Genomic DNA, 13,380 nt, shown 5'->3' on the forward strand with positions numbered 1-13,380 from the left:
CTCCCAACGTGACCTATCCTCTGGCGGGAAAGGGTACGCCATCAGTAACTTTTTTTTTAGAAATTACCAGTTTCTTATCGGGGGAAACCACGCTTCTTTACACACTTCATTCATTCATCTGATGGGGGAACAAAACAGTGGCTGTTTTTTCTCCCCAAAAATAAAACCCCTTTTATGTGGTACTTGGGTTCATGTCAGAAAATGCGTAACACATTTTTCATTGCCGAGATCATGTAACGGATGTTCCTAGTGGATTGTGTATATGTCTCAACCTCGTCGACACTGGAGTCAGACTCCGTGTCGACATCTGTGTCTGCCATCTGAGGTAACGGGCGTTGTTTGAGCCCCTGATGGCCTTTGAGACGCCTGGGCAGACGCGGGCTGAGAAGCCGGCTGTCCCATAGCTGTTACGTCATCCAGCCTTTTATGTAAGGAGTTGACACTGTCTGTTAATACCTTCCACTCTGGTGTCGGCCCCACAGGGGGCGACATCCCATTTATCGGCCTCTGCTCCGCCTCCACGTAACCTTCCTCATCCAACATGTCGACACAGCCGTACCGACACACCGCGCACACACACAGGGAATGCTCTGACTGAGGACAGGACCCCACAAAGTCCTTTGGGGAGACAGAGAGAGAGTATGCCAGCACACACCAGAGTGCTATATAATGCAGGGATTAACACTATAACTGAGTGATTTTTCCCCAAATAGCTGCTTGTATACATATATTGCGCCTAAATTTAGTGCCCCCCCTCTCTTTTTAACCCTTTGAGCCTGAAAACTACAGGGGAGAGCCTGGGGAGCTGTCTTCCAGCTGCACTGTTTAGAGAAAATGGCGCCAGTGTGCTGAGGGAGAAGCCCCGCCCCCTTTTCGGCGGACTTTCTCCCGCTTTTTCTGTGATACTGGCAGGGGTAATTTTACATCTATATAGCCTCTGGGACTATATATGATGTATATTTTGCCAGCCAAGGTGTTATTTATTGCCCTCAGGGCGCCCCCCCCCCAGCGCCCTGCACCCATCAGTGACCGAAGTGTGAGGTGTACATGAGGAGCAATGGCGCACAGCTGCAGTGCTGTGCGCTACCTTGGTGAAGACCGAAGTCTTCTGCCGCCGATTTTCCGGACCTTCTTCGTGCTTCTGGCTCTGTAAGGGGGACGGCGGCGCGGCTCCGGGAACGAACACCAAGGTCGGGTCCTGCGGTCGATCCCTCTGGAGCTAATGGTGTCCAGTAGCCTAAGAAGCCCAAACTACCACCTGTTAGGTAGGTTCGCTTCTTCTCCCCTTAGTCCCTCGCTGCAGTGAGTCTGTTGCCAGCAGATCTCACTGAAAATAAAAAACCTAAATATACTTTCTAGGAGCTCAGGAGAGCCCCTAGTGTGCATCCAGCTCGGCCGGGCACAAGAATCTAACTGAGGTCTGGAGGAGGGTCTTAGTGGGAGGAGCCAGTGCACACCAGGTAGTCCTAAAGCTTTCTTTAGTTGTGCCCAGTCTCCTGCGGAGCCGCTAATCCCCATGGTCCTTACGGAGTCCCAGCATCCACTTAGGACGTTAGAGAAAAGTACATATTTCCTCTTTCTCAGCTTTCACATCATGCCAACATTCCTGTGTGACTGTAACATACAGCCCACCAAGACCCTGCGCAGTGCGGCTGGACCAGTATACAACTTGTGTATCATTCTCCTATTTCCCTGTAGAGTGCGAGCAGGGCCCTCTTACCTGTCTGTCTATTGCACAGTGTCACGGCTATGAGGCCAAATGTACGGACAGGGGTGGTACGATTGCATAGCTGCTGGAATTCAGTTTACATGCATTTTTTTCTCTGCACATATTGCAGGTATAATTATAACCAACTTGCATACTTGACTACAGCCTGCCAAATAAATACCCAACTCTGCAAGTGCCAAGTAATGGAGTATATCTGGTTTAATCAGCAGGACAATTCCAATAGTATATACTGTACATTTCTTTTTCTTTTTTTTATAAAACTGAAATCATTTTCCACTTGCATGAAATTTAGACCATCCACACAATGTGGTGAAATGCGTTGGAAGAGCTCCGTGAATCACAAGAGGTTGCACGTGACCAAGGTTCGCACAGGTGTTGCCACAAAACACTTATAAGAGTCCAGCTTGCTTTCCACGTTGGTAGCGGGCAAGCGTTCTCTGCAGAACACTTCCTACAGCAGGAAGGATTAGTGATTTGAAGGTTTATGTAAAATCTAGCTGTATCACTGAACTAATTCAACAAAGCAAAGTGCCAAAGTACTAGAAAGAGCTTTAGGATCAAAAGAAAAGAAAATTAAAAAAAAAAAATTAGAAAAACCTACAATTACGTTACCAGTGAATGACTTTGCGGTCGTCCTGGGTATATAGCTATATATATATATATATATTTATATTTTCAGCATCAGTACTTTTAGAGAATAAAATTTCTTTGTTTAAAAATAATTCCTTTTTTTTTTTTGTAGAACGTTTGGAAACAAAAAAAAAAAAGAATCTGGGTTCCCGATCTATTCAGTCTCCTATCACTGTACATCTAATGGCAGTACCTTTTGTCGCTTTCATGTCATTGTTATAGAAACATGGGTTCTCTTGCAGCTGGGAAATAGTTGAGGCTCTTGCTGAGCGTCCCATGGTGAGGTGAAGTGATGTTCTTACACCTCCCCCCACAAGATATTGGTGCAGGAGGCAATAGTAATAAGCAGCTGCATTCTCTCGACCAATTAAACGCCAGTGGTACATATAATATAGATACAAAAAGGAGAACAGTGCTGCAGCTTTTGTTTCATCCGTCTGAGCAGATATTCCATATACCTGTCCACGTTCGAGATCTCAGATATCATTAAAACATAACCATCCGGTTAGTCCTCCAAAAATCTTCTAACCCCCCCAATCATCCTTTCTCCACAGTCATTCTGGTTTAATGGATTACTGGGAAGAGGCTTTGGTTGCCAAGGAGGCCACGCAGTGCTGCTGGAAGGTAGGGGACATAGCAGAGTTGCACCCTAGTCTTTGGGTTGGTAGTTTCACTGATCCATTGGTGTCATTCTCCACAATCCAGGGGTCTATTCTAGCAGTGGCAGTACAGCACAGGCGATCTCCCAGCACTCCCACGGTGGGCTCCGCAGGAGGTTTGTTTGCATTGAACTCTGGACGCTGAAGTATGGCTGCAATGTGGTTCAAGAGATCTCCAAAAAATTCTGGTACTCCCTCGTAGCCTGGGAAATAAGACAATGCATTATGAACCATCTAGGAAACTGACGAAACACTGCAGCTTAGATTTGCTGAAGCTTGGTTATTTAAACCTTAGAAAAAAAAAAAAAAAAGGCATTTTGTTTCCCCCAGCACCCTGAATGATAACAGTAACCAGATGTAAATCCCACACAATATTCGAATTCAGAGATCTACGTTACATATATTTGCGCAAATGTATGAATAAGCCCCAAAGCCGCATCAAGGCGTCTATGTATATTTGGGGTCCCTAGCGCTATATCTAGGTGCAGGGTGTGGTACCCAAAACACCAGCATAAGCCAGAAAGCCCAGGGCATCATACCAGTGAAAAAACTATAGTGTTAATAAATTAGCCAAAGCTATAAAGAAGGTGATACGAAAATGAGATGTAATTAAAATGGAGGAATAGTGTTAAAGAAATTAGAGTGTGAAAAGTGTTAATAGAATGTAAAGGTATGCCACACTTAAGCTATCCAGCTCAGCCAGTCCAGAGGCACCACACCTCACACCTCCATTACCCCAATCTGGGTCTATGATTAACCAGCAAGGAGCCACATGATAATGGCTCCTTACTTAAATATATCTAAGCTAAGAGCTACCTACCTTGGAGCAACCCCATAATGCTCCATGTGGCATGTCAGGGCCTGCACCTCCTCCTAATGCAGGAACCTCTCTGCCTCTTTTTTCTTGCTTAGAAATACCCCTCCCTTTCAAGCACCTGAATGATATCACTAAGCTAATTCAGCATCTGTCACACTATATATGCTTATTAAAACCTTAAACAGGTTTTAATATGCCTTGTATGATTTTTGCCTTGGCCTTCCCTGTATGTGCTTACAAGCTCTGTATATGACAGAAAATTATTCACAATTGCTCACAGAACCATACCATATTTCTAAGAAACTCCATCCTACAAAAGGTAAACACAGGCTTGTGTCCCAAATTCAACACTGAGGAAGATGCCGACGATTCTAAAGGCGGAGAAACGCGTTTGTCATTGCTACAATCTCCACGTTGAGACTCAGCTTAAAACACTATACAGCCGGCCGGCCGCAAGTGGAAAATTTCCTGTGTGTGGGGCAGGGAGGAGAACGTACTCCAGAGAATACCCGGAAACTCCAGATAAGGCTAAGCAAGCCGGGAGAGGGACTGTCTTGAAAATACCTTATAGGGCACAGTATACCACTTATTAAGTGAACTGAGCTGTTACACCTAAAGTTTCAGAACTGTTTGATTTGCTGGGCTAAAGAGCAGGAGCCCATAGAAAGTGCATATAATCATTTTTTGCATGTGGTTGAAACTGATCCAAGGAGAGAGCTCACCTGTTATAAAAGTGTTTAATCAAAATGCATGCGATATTTAAGTACTAAGGAGAGCAATTGAGAGACTAATCTTTGCTTGATATGCAAAACTACTAACAAAAGACTGCATGATCTGCTTGGAAAAATTACGGCGGCTATTATTTATTTGCATGCTGCTTTATACAGAAGGTGGAGGAATGCGATATGTATTAACCCATATGTAATGGTGGTAATCTCAAATGGCTTATGAAGAAATAATTAATTAATTAAGTTCTTTTTAAAGAAGACATATGCTTGTTATAATAGGAGGCTGTTTAATATAATACACAGTCTCTCCATTTTTATTAATAGTATTTAGCAGTGTAAATTATTAAAGTTTTATATGAAGTATTTTATGTGATGCTGGCCGGCATAAGCTAATTTATGTATGTAGGAATTCAATTGTTTTGTGAATAAAATCCACACCAAATTGGACTGCGCAGTTCCTGTATATTTTCTTTCTGGTTGCTATTTATAGGGTTATAACCAAAAACCCTTAGGAAGTGCAGCGTCCATTTGGTATCAATCATAAGCGCTAGGAAATTTCTTTGGACAAATTCAACAGCCCTGCTGAAAGTTCACTGAATAATAAAAGTGAGAAATTTCTCAAAACCATTCTACATGTATCTGGGGAATAAAGGTGATCTTCTCATACCAACCAGTCTGACGGTTTGGGTGGCATTAGGCAAGGATGGTAAAGATAACTATAAAATCTCCCTTGCTGTGTCTGCGTTATCCTAAGCCTCCAATTTAGCAGTTGTTGCTCTACCTTAAACCGCAATGAGGAGAGAACCTATTAACTGCATTTTGGCTTTTTTCAGTCTGTTAAATGGTTGTCGAAGCCCCTCCCATTCATGAAAAATGGATCTGACAACTCAACTAGCACCCTGAAAAAAGCTTCTGCCTGCTGAGGACCATTAGAAACAGCTCAGGGGACTGCAGGTACTGTATGTGATATTTTCTTGTTTAATGTATACTACCAAATGGAAATGTGCTTTAAGCTGTACTGTAACAGGACTACGGGGTTGCAATGGAGCCGTGTCTCCATAGAGCGTATACTAGAGGGTCTTCTGTCCCACAAACAACAGTATTCTCTCAATTACACAGAATTTTTTTATTAATATAAACAACATTGGGCTTGATGCATCAAACAGAGGGAAGAGTGGAGAAGTGGAACAGTGGAGAAATTGCGAGTAACAACCAATCAGATTCTACCTATCACTTTATAGAATGTACTTGATAATTGCTATCTTTAAACTTATTGGCTGCTACGGACAACACCTCCACTGGTCCACTTTTCAACTGCTTAATACATCAACGCTTATGTTATTTACATGTATGAAAACAGTCTATGTAGGAGAGAATAGTTTGTGAGCCTCTAGTATCCAGTTTCAGGAGACACAGCTCCATAGCATTGTTATTCATATTCTGCAGCCAGAAAGGGGCAAAAGCCTATTTATATTAATAAGGAAGGATTTCATTAACATTCATTAACATGCTGGAACTGTCTGCACCTGTCACATCCACAGTAATCAGAGTCAAGACTGTCTGGAAATCAGATCTTACGAAGGGAATTTAAAAAGGTCAAAAAAATCTGCACAGAAGTGGATCGCGGTTGCTGGATTGTAAAACAGACACAAAATACGTGTTCCGGCAAAACAGGTGACAGATTTCTGCAGAGCGCAGTAAACAATTCTGCCACACTCCCACTAATTCCAAACATGGGGCAGATCTAATTAAGCGTGATGTTCAATCGGAACTACACGCAGCGTGCGTTACAGGTGATTAAGGTAGGTAAAAAGAGCTAATTAAGGAAGGGAAACTACAGATGCGTCCTCATACATCCAGCCTCAATGCGCCATGGAAAACAGCTTGCGGCTGCTACATCGTAGCACTTCGTGTACAATGTCAGATTTATTCGCAGACAGATATAAAAGCGTCATATCAAGTTAATCAGCACATTCTTGTACGTTCTAGCTGCATTGCGTTGCGACTAAAAAAGCATTTTCGGCAAAAAATACGCCCAACGCTAACAGAGTCTCACATAACCTGGCGTGCCAAGAGGGGGTGTTTGGCATGACTGCAGCAAACGTATATGAGGACACATCTGTAGCAAGAGTATGCTACCCAGATAGCCTGTCTGCTAATTAATCCTGCCTCAGTGTTTCAGGCTTAAAAGAAACATCAAGTGGTATTAATGTTGCTCAATTTACAGTTTAAATACTGTTACTGTGGCCACCTGCAGTAAAGCACGGTGCCTCGTGCCTCACTGGCCATGAATAGATAGGCTGAATATTTATTCAGCCCACAAAATGGCTCACTATAGGCAGAGGACATGTGCTTAACGTGAAATGTAATTAATGATACAATGTAATGTGTGCGCTTTAGGCTAATATATCACAATGCATGATTGAGTTTCAGTAATTGAGAGAAATAGTAATTAAGACATCATCTGTTTGGAGTCACTGTACAAGCACAGGTTCGCAATCCAAAGTATTTTAGTAAAACCCTAAATTAAATACGGTCTTACCTGGGAATGCATTGATGTCAATGACGGCATGCTGTCCTGTCTTGTTGTTTATTATAATGTCGATGCCAAACAAAGAGATACCCAGAGCCTGCCGAAGAGCCTTGGAGATGGCGCGAATGACATCATCACTGGGACGCTCGAACACGCCTTCCACCTTGTCCAGCTAGGAGGAAACCGGAAGCAGCAAGATTTTAAAACGTGTAAAACCTTTTCCACTCCGTAACTTATACATCACCCTAAAACTATAGTTTGCAGCCATTAAAAAGTGCACCGGGTAAAAGCACCTTCTAAAATATTAATGCAGACAAATCAAGAGTTTTGTTTCAAAATGCAGTGACCACCAGTAGCCAAGAGACCCAGATATTCCAGGTTCTGCTGCTAGACAGGTGCACGCTGAAGGCTTTTACAAACTATCCCATCTTCAGGGATAGGGCCATTAGATGTACCGGTAATTCCCTTGTATACACGATTGCACACACTTACCGTACAGGGTTGTGTGCACAGAAAAGGTTTTAAAGGCAAACAGTGCAGGTTTTCAGGTTCAGAAACAGAAAATTAAAGCTATGGGGTATATTCAATTAGGGTCGGATCCATTCTGACATGCATTTGTTGGTATGGATCCGACAAACCCTATTCAATCTCATCTCAATTTGACTTTAAAAAAAGTCGAATTGAGATGAGGGACCCAGCGGGGACAGCCGATGGCAGCTGGAGGAGAGCAGCGCTGCAGAAGGATGGCTCACGGCCGCCAGACCTCATGGCAGTGTGCACCCGGCTCCAGCAAGCGTGACCTCACTTGCTGGAGCCGGGTGGACACTGCCGTGAGCGGCGTGGCTGTGAGACATCCTGCTGTAGCACTGTGCTGTAGCATTGCTCTCCCTTGTATGCCCGCGGCCGTTCCCCCTCCTCTGGGTCCCACATCTTAGTCCGACATTTTTTTATGTCAGACTGAGATGGTTGGAAACGGGGTCAAATCCTGTTGAATTTGGCCCCGTTTCACTCAAAAGTACGTGAATCGGCAATTCAACAAGTCATGGAATTCCACGACTTGTCGAATAAAAACTGCGGAGTTTTAATAGGTCGAATAGGACCTTAAAAAGTCAAAAACTGCCGTCTTTTCAACAGACGCCAGTTTTCGACCCTAATTGAATATACCCCTATGACTACTGTGTGAATTTTTACTTTCATAAAAATACTATTAAAATCTGTTCGAGTTATTGGAAATTGAAGTGTGGGATACACACAATTTAGAAGGTCAGGGAGGTGCACTTACTCCAAGTCATCCCCAAAATATATGTTCACTCAATACATTTTTAGGTCTCAGTATTTCACAATGCAAATATAAAATGTTCCAGACAGATTTCTACCAGTAAAAGGAGTCGCCGGTTTATTATTCCCTATGCTTTCGTTTATTTAGCCCCGGTTTTCTGCCGTGTCTTTCAGAAAAGCATTTATATGATGAAGGCAGAAGAATTTATTTAATTAGCCCTTCAACCGAAACCGTGCGACCATAAATCCAAGAGGATCTTTCTTTACAGCAATAAAATTAGTTCTGGTCTGTAGGTTACTGTCTACACAATCACGAGGCAACTATTGTTGTGTAATACACACACATACAAACGCTATGGGGAAGAGGTATTATACCTTCCAAAGAGGGCCAGTGAAAAAGATACCCGTAGTAATCAATCAGCTTCTGTCTCTCATTTCACTAGTATCGATTTATCCTAATAGCTAGAATCTAATTGGTTGTTATGGGCCAAGAGGAGACATCTGTACAATCTGTTGCAGGTAAGTGAGCCTGCCCACCTTGCAGGGCGTGTGTGTACATGTATGAGACAAGGGCTGCTGCGGCAGGAGTGAGAAGAAATCACCAGGTCTGTGCAGGGGTACTGTCTTCGCTCCTGCCAAGGTCAGGCAGTACTTATCACAGAAACAAGGGAGGGGGGCAATTTGTACTATTTAACTTTACAGTTCCCAGTTCATTTAAATACAAGTTTGATAATAACACGGATAGATTCCAGTGAAACGTCACAATTTCCCACTAATACGCGGAATAAGGGGGAAGGGGGGGGTGTGTGTGTGTGTGCGTAATTATCTCCCAGGACAGCCTATCCGCCGTCTCGGACCATGAAGCAGAATAAACCAAAATCACTCACCGCTGTTAGGACTGAAGAAGATTCTGGCTTCGACACATTGTGACTATTAAAGAATATTGATTCTCTATCTGGAAGTAAGAAAGAATAAGAATAAGAATTTATATTGTAGGTGAGTAATCGCTTCCTGTCAGGTTGGTACTACAAAACAATACAGTAAAAGGGAAGGTAATATCGCATAGAAAATCTCTGAAGCTGAAGCTCTAAACAAAGATTAAATTAGGGCCGCAGTTTATTACCTAGATGACGGGATCCCGGTGGTCAAAATACAGACGCCGGAATCCCCGTAGCAGGGAAAATCCTGCGGTTGAAATCCCGAGTGACGCCTGGTATTCCCACTCAGGTGGTGGTGCACGCCACCACCCGAGGGGGAATATAATACAGAGCCCGAAGCGTGGCAAGCGCTGTGAGCCCGCGAGGGGACAAGCTGAACTCGAGGTCGAAATTCCAAATGTCAGGATTCCGGCATCGGTATTTGGACCGCCGGGATCCCGTCAATCGGGATTTCATACCAAATCCTACTATCTCATTGGTTCAAAGATAAGAAACCAATGCAATTCTAAGACTTGTCACAAGGTGGCAGAGTTGTTAATAAAATCCATTAACAAGCTGTGGTCAGAGCTCTCACTTCTTGCTCCATTCACTTAGCTCAATGGGCTCACTATAGTATAAAATAAAGTAAGAGTGCAACACAAATGCAATAGTAATCAACATCATTTGTTTAACTGCATTTTTATTAGTTGTGCCCAATTATTTATTATATTTAGGGTCACTACAGTCACTGCAGGTGAGTGTTACCTGAACTTCCTGGGGAGAAGTTTTTCAGCGATGGTCTCTCCACGACTGTGTACGAGTCTCCAACTACAAAGACTTTGTAGAGCACAGCATTATGGCTGATGAAACTCTGGATCACACAGGGTGGCTGTATCGTCCGCAGACCCTCCTGGTTAAATATGATGGCCATCTACAAGACACACACCGCACAGACCATTTGTACAAGGCCGCTTGTGGCACTTTAATCCTCTTACAACTTATACATAATGATACAATGGGCCTTTTTTTATATAATGAGTGTATATTAGTTAAATGGTGCTATTTTTATTCCATTTCTATGGAATTATATATATATATATATATATATATATATATATATAAAAATAATATTAAACAATGGTATTACTTTCTTTAATATGCAGGACAGTTATTACTCAGGCTGAACGTAGAAATGCTTTGGAGAAAAGTAAAAAAAATGTTAAGTAAAAAAACAAACTTTTCATGAAAGCTGGCCGCGATTTCACAAGAGGGGACGGGAGATGGAGAAGGATGGCTGTAACATGGGATATGAGGGATAAATTACAGAATAAGCCATCCAGCTACAGGCTTCTTTCTCCACTTATCCCACTAGACGTTCACTGACAGCTGGGATCCATTAACAATGTAGCACACTCCATAGTTTATTCCTGTGACAAAGAATTAGCTGCTTGAGCTTCTCTCACCCAATTCATCACAAGAGGGTGGAATTACGCTGCCAAAACAGGCTCCACACTACGAACCTGAACAGAACACTGGGATGTGTCATTTTTGGAGGTGCAGTTAAATATTTGGGCTTATAGGATATTAAATAACAAGTCTTGTGTCCCAGTCTGGGAATACAATACCCAGTGGAGCTGATGCGGAGGGACTACTATGCCAGGTTGTAAGTTTTCATGCGAGTGTACCTACATAGTGCGATTGCAGCCCTGCATGTATTTTGCATGCAACAAACTTTACAAACTGTGGGGCAGGGATGGGAGGTGGAGCAGGTGTGAGAGGAGGAGCAGGGGTGGGAGGTGGATTTGGGTGTGAGAGGTGGAGCAAGGGTTTGGTGGGGGATCGGGCTTTTGAGTGGAGGAGGGGTGGGTGGCAGAGCGGAGTGTGGGAGGTGGAGTGGGGAGGTGAGCGGTCAATCTGTGTTGTTAGGTGAAGCAGAGGTTGGAGGTGGAGTGGGCAGCGGACTGGATTGGGCGGTGAAGCGTGGGTGGGAGGTGGAATGGGGTGTGGGAGGTGGAGCAGGGGTGGGTGGCAGAGTGGAGGTGGCCAGCAGAGTAAGGGGGGTGAGCAGTGGACTGCGGTTGAGAGGCGGAGCAGGGGTGGGTGGCGGAGCGGGGTTGGTCAGTGGAGTGGGTGTAGAGTTGGGTGTGGCAGGCGGAGCAGGGGTGGGTGGCAGTGTGGGGGGGGTAAGGGTGAGCAATGGATCAAGGTTGAGAGGTGGAGAAGGGATTGGCAGCAGAACAGGGGTGTGGAGGTGGCATGGGGGGAGGGCGGCGGAGCAGGGTTGGGCAGTGGAGCGCGAGGCGTAGCAGGGGTGGGTGGCAGAGTGGGGGGTGGGTAGGGTAAGCAGTGGATCGGGGTTAGGAGGTGGAGAAGGGGCAGGGTAAAGCAGCGGGGTGTGGGATGCCGAGCAGGGGTGAGTGGCAGAGCAGAGGTGGGTGGCGAAGCTAGGATGTGAGTGGTGGATCGGGGGTTGAAAGGTGGTGAAGGGGTTGGCGGCAGAACGGGTGTGTGGAAGGTGGATGGGGGGGTAAGAAGGGTCACTCATGTAGAATGAGTGTAGTAAGGTGTGTTTATACAAATTCAGCTCATGCAGCTACTTATTAGTTTGCGTTGATGTGGGTAACCGCCTGTATATGCCAATTAGTACATACACAGGGAGACCATACGGTCTGTGGATTTACTTCTGCAACTGCCGGCATTACTTTTCCTGGGTGCAAAATATCTGTCTGAAACAAGCTATGAACAAGCATGGAGGTCTGTTGATTAGTCCTTGACTCTTACATGAGACAAAGCAGTTCTGCACAACCCCATGGTCACCACCCATAAATGAATACATCCGCTCTTCCAATCTCCATCCGTGTGCACATGCATGGTGCGGAGCATCTGCAGTCAGCGTTTGCTTTTCACGGTGCATGCGCAGTATGCAGATACATGCAAGATCCGCCTGCATTCGAACGTTGCCCAACTCACAATTAGGCACGAAGACTGCAGGCAGATGAGGTGGGAGCAGAGGAAGACAGGCGGAAGGAGCGCCCGGCTTGTGAGCACTTACAATGGGTTATTATCTACCTGCCTAACATGACTACTTCACAGATTTATAATTAATGGGAAAGCTAATAAGGACCAGAGATGAACTATCTTCTTACCTCGTGTGAGTTGGTGCCATGGGCCACTCTCGTCTTGCAGACTGAAACAAGAAAGGAAACAGATAAGAGCGCCGCCCTTGTGGCTGGCTAGGTGGCAGACACAGGACCTCACATATGTGATATTGGATCATTTTCCGCAATAAAAAAATTAGCACGTCAAGTTTTTTTGTCTCGTGTTTGATTTGGTTCTCTTTTTCTATTTAGACGACTTGTGTGAAAATCTGAGGTCGTTTTAAACCAAATTTCATTAGAAATATAGAAAATTCTGAAGCGTTCACAAACTTTCAAGCACCACTGTATGTTAGAGGTGGTGAGAGAAACAGGATAGGCCTACTATCCGGCAGTACCTCAACCGTGTAAATAGAAGCTTAGGTTATCGTTATACAATATGGTAACAATACTTACTAAATGGGAAGGCAAGGCCATTTTTCTCTATAAGCTTCAAGGTGTCCTCTCCACATTCTGTTGACAGCTCCATGAACGGGGGCGAACACAACCTTTCATCTGGAATACATAAAGACAGAAGCTTCGTAAGCCAGAACATTCATAATGATTTGTTGTGGCATAACATGGGTCTAAACGGATACAATGTTCATATTTACCACCTAAAGCCCATAACTGCACACAAAACTAAGGTTTCTGTATAAACATTTATATAAAAGTGTTTATAATATATATTACAACCTTCCTGCATAAGATGGAGTCACATCCCTACTCAGTGCCGCTGCAGATCCTGCTCCTTTTACTATATAACTTCCAGTCTGTGGCTTCCCGTAACCTCCATACCCATCCTCACATCAAGTCACTGCCCCTGTCACATGCAGCCCTGTCCTCACTAAACACATCACTCACCTACTGATATACTGTAATCTGTACTGCTGGGGATCCTGCTCCTCCCACTATATAACTCTCAGTCTGTGGCTTCCCGCTGCCTCCATACCCA

At 44.3% G+C, this 13,380-nt stretch overlaps 1 protein-coding gene across 4 annotated transcripts in view; it reads right to left on the reverse strand.

Moving 5' to 3' along the window:
- Positions 1-1,902: 1,902 nt before the first annotated feature.
- ITPK1 (inositol-tetrakisphosphate 1-kinase) overlaps positions 1,903-13,380 on the reverse strand; it is a 263,064-nt gene continuing 251,586 nt past the window's right edge. For all 4 annotated transcript variants that reach the window (XM_063947570.1, XM_063947571.1, XM_063947572.1 and 1 more), the window contains exons 6-11: positions 12,843-12,941; positions 12,438-12,478; positions 10,057-10,222; positions 9,262-9,329; positions 7,106-7,268; positions 1,903-3,221 (exon numbers count right to left, since the gene is read on the reverse strand). In XM_063947570.1, the coding sequence (XP_063803640.1) occupies positions 2,932-3,221; positions 7,106-7,268; positions 9,262-9,329; positions 10,057-10,222; positions 12,438-12,478; positions 12,843-12,941 (827 nt within the window). In that variant the 3' untranslated portion in view covers positions 1,903-2,931. The remainder of the gene's footprint in view (positions 3,222-7,105; positions 7,269-9,261; positions 9,330-10,056; positions 10,223-12,437; positions 12,479-12,842; positions 12,942-13,380) is intronic.

Source organism: Pseudophryne corroboree, chromosome 12 (assembly GCF_028390025.1).
Source record: "Pseudophryne corroboree isolate aPseCor3 chromosome 12, aPseCor3.hap2, whole genome shotgun sequence".
Classification (NCBI taxonomy): Eukaryota; Metazoa; Chordata; class Amphibia; order Anura; family Myobatrachidae; genus Pseudophryne; species Pseudophryne corroboree.